General features: G+C 50.7%; 1 protein-coding gene across 1 annotated transcript in view; it reads right to left on the bottom strand.

The window, feature by feature from the left end:
• The window catches only part of ect2 (epithelial cell transforming 2), a 27,382-nt gene that overhangs the window by 10,800 nt on the left and 9,082 nt on the right, over positions 1-7,500 (bottom strand). The window contains exons 10-17 of the mRNA XM_061239270.1: positions 7,064-7,179; positions 5,101-5,163; positions 4,622-4,841; positions 2,229-2,353; positions 1,072-1,191; positions 731-799; positions 490-600; positions 83-179 (exon numbers count right to left, since the gene is read on the bottom strand). Coding sequence (XP_061095254.1) covers positions 83-179; positions 490-600; positions 731-799; positions 1,072-1,191; positions 2,229-2,353; positions 4,622-4,841; positions 5,101-5,163; positions 7,064-7,179 — 921 coding nt within the window. The remainder of the gene's footprint in view (positions 1-82; positions 180-489; positions 601-730; positions 800-1,071; positions 1,192-2,228; positions 2,354-4,621; positions 4,842-5,100; positions 5,164-7,063; positions 7,180-7,500) is intronic.

Here is a 7,500-nt window from a genome sequence, read left to right on the forward strand (position 1 = left end):
GCCATTTTAGACGCATCAGCAACTCGGGGCGGCCATTTTAGACAGGGGGGCGGGTCCCGCACACGCTCAGTACAGTTCTTACCGTTCAGCAGGAGAGCGACACTCGGAAGCCTCTGGACCGGACGGATCAACAGCTCCACCAGAGTCTGCCTCCCGCATTCCGGTTTGGACTGGTTTATCTGACACAAGAACGCACAGAAGCAGTTTGGACTGGTTTATCTGACACAAGAACACACACTGAAAATAGGCAACAAAATAATACATACACTAAAACAATGACACCATTAACTAATACAGCAAGAACGAGTAGAGCAAGCCGAGGTGTCTTGCCAGGGACACTTCAACACACCCAGGGCGGGATCGAACCAGCAACCTTCTGACTGGCAGATAACTGCTCATACCTCCTGAGCCAATGTCGCCCCCTTCATAACCCTGAATGAACCTGGCCAAACCCATGCCTCTCTCTTGGCAATGCGCAGAGCTCCTCACCTTCAGGAAGGCATGGAATCGCGGTTTCTGCTTCTCACAGCGAACGATGGTCTCCTTGCTCATCTCAAAGAAGTTGACAAACGGCGGATAAGCTTTGATTAAATCCTTTGACTGAGAGAGAGCGAGAGAGAGAGACATCAGAAACAAACACGAAGTCTTTTGAAGGCGACTTGCTTTGAAGCTTCCCCAACCATAAATCAAAGGCTACAAAATGGCCAAAACCTCATTTATTCGTACTTACATATTTCAGAATGATGTCTCCCACACTCTTATCCTCAGACCAGTCCATCACCAGCTCCTCCAGGTCAGCCTGCAACACATTCACTAATTAGAGCTGGGGTTCAGTCAAGAGCATTCACATCCTTTAGTGTGTGTGTGTGTGTGTGTGTGTGTGTGTGTGTGTGTGTGTATGCGGGTCCCACTCATTAGAGGTGGGGTTCAGTCAAGACCATTCAAATCGTGTGTGTGTGTGTGTGTGTGTGTGTGTGTGTGTGTGTGCGCGTGCGTTCGTGCGTGCGTGCGTGCGTGATGTTTGAGTGAGTGAATGCGAATGTGAGTGTGTGAGTCTGTGGGACTGCCTACCTTTATCCTGGTATGAACTTCATAAATCTCTGGGATGCTGCCAAATATGGTCTTTACTTCCTCTGGAGCCAGAATGGGCCCCCCCACCTGCCCCTCCTTCTCCAGGGGATACTTAAAGAGCTGAGAGAGAGAGGAACAGATCACACCCCTGACCAATAAACACACCACACCCCTCACTGTACGTACACACACACACACACACACACACACACACACACACACACACACACACACACACCTCACCTCACTGTAAACACACACACGCGCACACACCACACCTTGCTGTAAACACACACACACACACACACACACACGCGCGCACACCCCAAACCTCACTGTAAAAACAGACTCACACTCACCTCACTGTAAACACATACAGACACGCGCACACACACAGACACACAGACAAACAGACACACAGACACACAGACACATTCACTGGAGTGAACACACACACACACACACACAGACACATTCACTGGAGTGAACACACACACACACACACAGACACAGACACAGACACACACACATTCACTGGAGTGAACACACACACACACACAGACAAACAGACAAACAGACACATTCACTGGAGTGAACACACACACACACACACACACACACACACAAAGGAGTGAACATTTCATTAAAGCGCATTATGTATTTCAGGCTTTCAAAAGTTTTCCTTTATCCCTTATCACAGGGCGCATCGCTTGTTTCTCGACATAACCGTGACTGTATATGAAGGGAAGATGCCAGTTCTTTGTTACCTGACGAAGATCCCTATGGGATTAAGACGTTGAAATGTTCTCCCGTTTCTTGTCATGTGTTCCAATTAAATTCTTTTTCTTCTTGAGAGCAATAGTGTGCAGATCATATCTTTTAATGTAACAGGAAGGTTTAGACAAAGAACTTTAGAGCTAATTCATATTTGGAGACATTCATTTCATTCAACGATTTTAAATCTACAATTTCTGACGTATATCTCTTAGTGACGCTTGTACATGTTTTATTTGATTTTCTTGAATGTTTCTGTCTGTGCTTGACGTTATGGATAATGTATGTTTGAGATGAGTATCTTTGTTGATTTATTTATTTTTTATATCCGTTTTTGTTGTAACAGGTCATGCTTAGCCATGCTAACGCTAACACACACTCACCTGCAGGACGGTAGCCAGGATGCCCACGTAGTTGCTCTCGGTCTGGTACAGCTCTTTGGAGACCTGCCACCTCGCAGACTGCTTCAGGGGGGCGGGGGTGGAGCTCTTCGAGGGCTTGGAGTGGTCTGGAACACAGCCATCAATCAACACAGGTGAACACACGGGGATGTGTGTGTGTGTGTGTGTGTGTGTGTGTGTGTGTGTGTGATTATTATTTTCCAGTGTTTAACGGTACCTGGAGAGCAGTATGAGTTTTTATAATTTTTTTATGCCTGAATTACAGATATACATTTCTGCTGGTGTAAAATGAACCCAGATCAGGTGAGCTACCTGCACAACCAACTAACCAATCAAAGGCTGAGCACAGCAGAGCCTAGCAGACCATATGAGCAGAGACCCGCTCTAAATGCAGGTTTCTCTGAGCAGGGCTGATGCTTCCAGCACACGGGACTGTGTCTGTCTGAGGGCCAAGGCTCCGGTCTACCTGTCAATCTGCAGGCCTGTGAGTCTGGGGGGCGGGGCTTGCTGGGGCCTGGGGGCGTGTCCTCACCACAGAACTCCTGCGCTCTCTCCTGTTCCTGTCCTGCTGGCCCTACTGTGACATCACTCTCAGCCGGCCAATGGGAGGGGGAGAAGCCGAGCGACACCTCCATCTCTGTTACCGCAGCCCCCTGCGATTGGAGGGGCGAGGAAAGCTCCGCCCCTCTGCTGTCTGAGTGGGTGGGGCTTCCCCAGGGCCCCGCCTCCTGTTTGGGGGTGCTGGTGCGGTTACACCCCCTCTCTGGCTCCGCCCTAAACCTGCTCGCCCTGACACTCCTCCTCCTACACCTGCTCCCCTCCTCTGCTCTCCTACTCCTGTCGTCTACACCTGGGAGGACAACGACATCACGGTTAGGGAGCTGCACTGTCACTCAAACTGCTGGCTTTTCCTCGGTTCCATTACCACCACCTGTGCCCTCATAAGACACAAGATGGATTCAGTCATGGGTTTCGTCCTCGTTACTGAGCTTTGAGCACCATATCTGACGGTCAGGAGGAATGAAATGCACGCGTAACTCTCGATAGCAATGGCTCCCTGAATTCCGGTAGACCATCAGACTTCCCTGTGCCATGGAGTCTTGTGGGAAGACTCTGTGGGAACAGGTGTGTAGATGCCGTGTTTATGGAGGTGTGTACTGCCATGACAGGTGACTTTATTGTTACCTGGTCTCAACCTGCACGTACGCGAGACGGAGGAGATCCAGCGCCAAACGCACTGGTGATGCATTATGGAATGCCTCCCCTTCATTACGAAACCCATTGCAATCCATCATCATTATTATTATTAAATCATAATTGTTGAAGTATTCTGCCAGGTCATTTGTTTACTCGACAAGGTGAGGACGGACATATTAAACAGGGTGTTTTTTGGCTGGGTGCTGGGCTGTCCCTCACTATGTCAGAGTCAGCAGAGAGGGCAGAGCAGGCCAAGATGGCCATTCTGAAGGTGAAGCCTTGTAAATTCAGATGGATTCTGATTGGCTGTCAGGGTTTCTATCGTTCATGCAAATGAAAAAAAAAAAAAACTGTCTGAAATTGATCCCAGCGATGCCGTTCATCACCACCATTGTCGTTGTTGTGGTGGTGTGGACTCCACCACACACTTGAGTTAGAACTATTAAAAAAAATAACTTTATAGTTTTCAAAGTGGACGGGCCTTAACCCTTTCAGTACCAAGAGTGCCATATGGAAAAAAATATATTATTTTAGAAATGTTGAAATAAGGGCATGGATTAAGATGTTTCACCACGAAGTAGGCAGACACGTTAACAGCTAAAGAAGTTTGATCAAGCGTGCAGTTACCTTTAAAAGGCCTACTCAACTTTCTCAACCAAAGCCAAAAGCCCTTGGGGAGACGGGTGGAGCCCCTTGGTATTTGTTCAGCACTGAAAGGGTCAGCACAGAGCCCCGCCCCGCCCCGCCCGCCCGCCCGGCCCCGCCCGCCCCCTCACCTCCCAGCTTAGCGGTGTCGGGCGTGTTGGAGATGTCGAGCAGGGAGCCCCGCCCCGCCCCCCCCGGCCCCGCCCGCCCGCCCCGCCCCGCCCACCCCCTCACCTCCCAGCTTGGCGGTGTCGGGCGTGTTGGAGATGTCGAGCAGGGAGCCCCGCCCGCCCGCCCCGCCCCGCCCTGCCCGCCCCGCCCCCTCACCTCCCAGCTTGGCGGTGTCAGGCGTGTTGGAGATGTAGAGCAGGGAGCCCCGCCCTGCCCTGCCCCGCCCGCCCCGCCCCGCCCCCCCTGCCCGCCCCCTCACCTCCCAGCTTGGCGGTGTCGGGCGTGTTGGAGATGTCGAGCAGGGAGCCCCGCCCCGCCCGCCCGCCCCGCCCCGCTCCGCCCTGCCCGCCCCGCCCCCTCACCTCCCAGCTTGGCGGTGTCGGGCGTGTTGGAGATGTCGAGCAGGGAGCCCATGGAGAGCGAGTGTTCGGCGGACTGGCGCTTGCGGGGGGGGAAGGGGGAGATCTCGGTCTCGCGGCCCAGCTGCGCCAGCGTGTCCCTCAGACGGCGGCGTTTACGCGTGCTGTTGGGCGTGGTGAGGGAGAGGAGGGACACCGCCTTCTTCATCACCGGGCTCTCAGGCTGCGAGGGAGCGCAAGAAACTACTGAAACACACACCTCTCACACACACACCGAGTCCACCAACAGACCTGACACAAATCAGCTTTTCAGTCACAATGACCGGAGAAAAATAAGAATTGTCAGAACTTCAATCCTTTAACTGGAAGTGTGTTATTCATTTATTCATTTCTGGAGTGTATTGAATGTTTCTCTTTCAGAGCCAATTATCGATAGTAATTAATGACAAGTGCCTCCGCAGAATAAAGCAGAAGTTACTCACCTTCTCATAGAAGTACATGGACTCTCCTGCCCTGGCATCCATCTGAATACTGCCCCAGAACCACTGAGAGGGAGAGAGAGAGGAGAGGGGGAGAGAGGGAGAGAGAGAGAGAGAGAGAGAGAGAGAGAGAAACCACAATAAAACCAATTAACTATCAAACCAGAATACAGACATCACGTGAGACGATGAGAGATGGACAGAGCGAGAGAGTGGTAGAGAGAGAAGACCTGGACAGAGCGAGAGAGTGGTAGAGAGAGAAGACCTGGACAGAGCGAGAGAGTGGTAGAGAGAGAAGACCTGGACAGAGCGAGAGAGTGGTAGAGAGAGAAGACCTGGACAGAGCGAGAGAGTGGTAGAGAGAGAAGACCTGGACAGAGTGAGAGAGTGGTAGAGAGAGAAGACCTGGACAGAGTGAGAGAGTGGTAGAGAGAGAAGACCTGGACAGAGTGAGAGAGTGGTAGAGAGAGAAGACCTGGACAGAGTGAGAGAGTGGTAGAGAGAGAAGACCTGGACAGAGCGAGAGAGTGGTAGAGAGAGAAGACCCGGGAAAGGGTACTGCTCATCTCTGTAGAAATAAGGTTTTGTTGAAGATATGATATTGATCAGTGAAAACCGATCTGAACAGACATACACACAAGTGCTGAACGCCAGAGATCCAGACGAGCAGATAAAACTCCACAACAGAATAACGAGCGTCTGACGGTCTCTCTGCTCGCAAACCTGCGGAGGGCTCGTTGTGTTCGATCACAACTACAGCGGACAAATCAGCCCAAGACGATTATTTACTGAAACAGCCCTGCAGATTCCCAACCAAAGAACCATTTCACCAACATTAAGAACAAAATTATTTCATGTAACTGGACATCTTGGTTTGCAAAAGATTCAATTAAAAATCGTCTGGGATTCTCGTTTTTTTATGAGAATGTTTTTTGGGTGCGTTTGACCTTGCTCTGTTTACTGCGTGTTTATGTCTCTCAAAGTGAGACTGTGGCAGCAAATCAAGAAGAGAGATGAAGCAGAAATAATCATCACAGGGCCCTGTTCCTCCCAGTCACACACACCCTGCAGAAGAACAGCAGGGCTGCAGGACGCAGCCTATATTCACAGTCATCGCGATGGGAACGTGCCATAACGTAAACGTGCGAGGGATGTGCAGTAAAAGCATGTTGGAAATAAAGCTTTTCATTTTTTTATATTCAGCGGGCATAGGCTGTTCATGGTCTGGGGTGTATGTTAGCAGCGTCACTAAAGCAAAAAGACATTGCAACAGTGCGGACTAGAATATTTGTTTCATTAATGCAAGACATATCATCATCGCAATATTCAACAACGTTACTGCATAACGCTTTCATTCATACCGTGTGTTCAGACCATTACGATGCAAAAACAGGTGCACACACAGACACACACCTGTAACAGGTACACACACAGACACACTAGTAACAGGTACACACACAGACACACCAGTAACAGGTGCACACACAGACACACCAGTAACAGGTGCACATACAGACACACCAGTAACAGGTGCACACACAGACACACCAGTAACAGGTGCACACACAGACACACCTGTAACAGGTACACACACAGACACACCAGTAGCAGGTGCACACACAGACACACCAGTAACAGGTGCACACACAAAGACACACCAGTAACAGGTGCACACACAGACACACCAGTAACAGGTACACACACAGACACACCAGTAGCAGGTGCACACACAGACACACCAGTAACAGGTGCACACACACAGACACACCAGTAACAGGTGCACACACAGACACACCAGTAACAGGTGCACACACAGACACACCAGTAACAGGTGCACATACAGACACACCAGTAACAGGTGCACACACAGACACACCAGTAACAGGTACACACACAGACACACCAGTAACAGGAGCACACACAGACACACAGGCGTTTCCGCGGTGAGAGGAGAGTGAGCATTTACCTCCTGTTTCACCACATAGAGCCGTTTGGATGGGGCAAAGGGCAGCTCTTTGATGGAGTTCTCCTCCACCACCATGTGAGTGCACTTCTCATCACCCGCCTCCAGGTACCGCCCACCTGGGGACCACAACAGCCGGATCAGTCTCTGCATAGCGGCAAACAAATCACTACCCAGCAGGACGCAAAATAAACTTCATCATAATTATCATCTCAGGATGTAAATATTGAGGAAGCCGGAGTGCACTGCAGTCAGGGGAGGTCTTGAGCCCTGGATACTCAGTTTCGGGTGTGAGAGGGAGAGACACCGTGCTTTAGCGTGTGAGAGGGACACACAGCGCTTTAGCGTATGTGAGAGGGAGACAGTGCTTTAGCGTGTGTGAGAGGGAGACACCGTGCTTTAGCGTGTGTGAGAGGGAGAGACACCGTGCTTTAGCGTGT

The sequence above is a fragment of the Conger conger genome, chromosome 4 (genome assembly GCF_963514075.1).
Source record: "Conger conger chromosome 4, fConCon1.1, whole genome shotgun sequence".
In the NCBI taxonomy this organism is placed as follows: domain Eukaryota; kingdom Metazoa; phylum Chordata; class Actinopteri; order Anguilliformes; family Congridae; genus Conger; species Conger conger.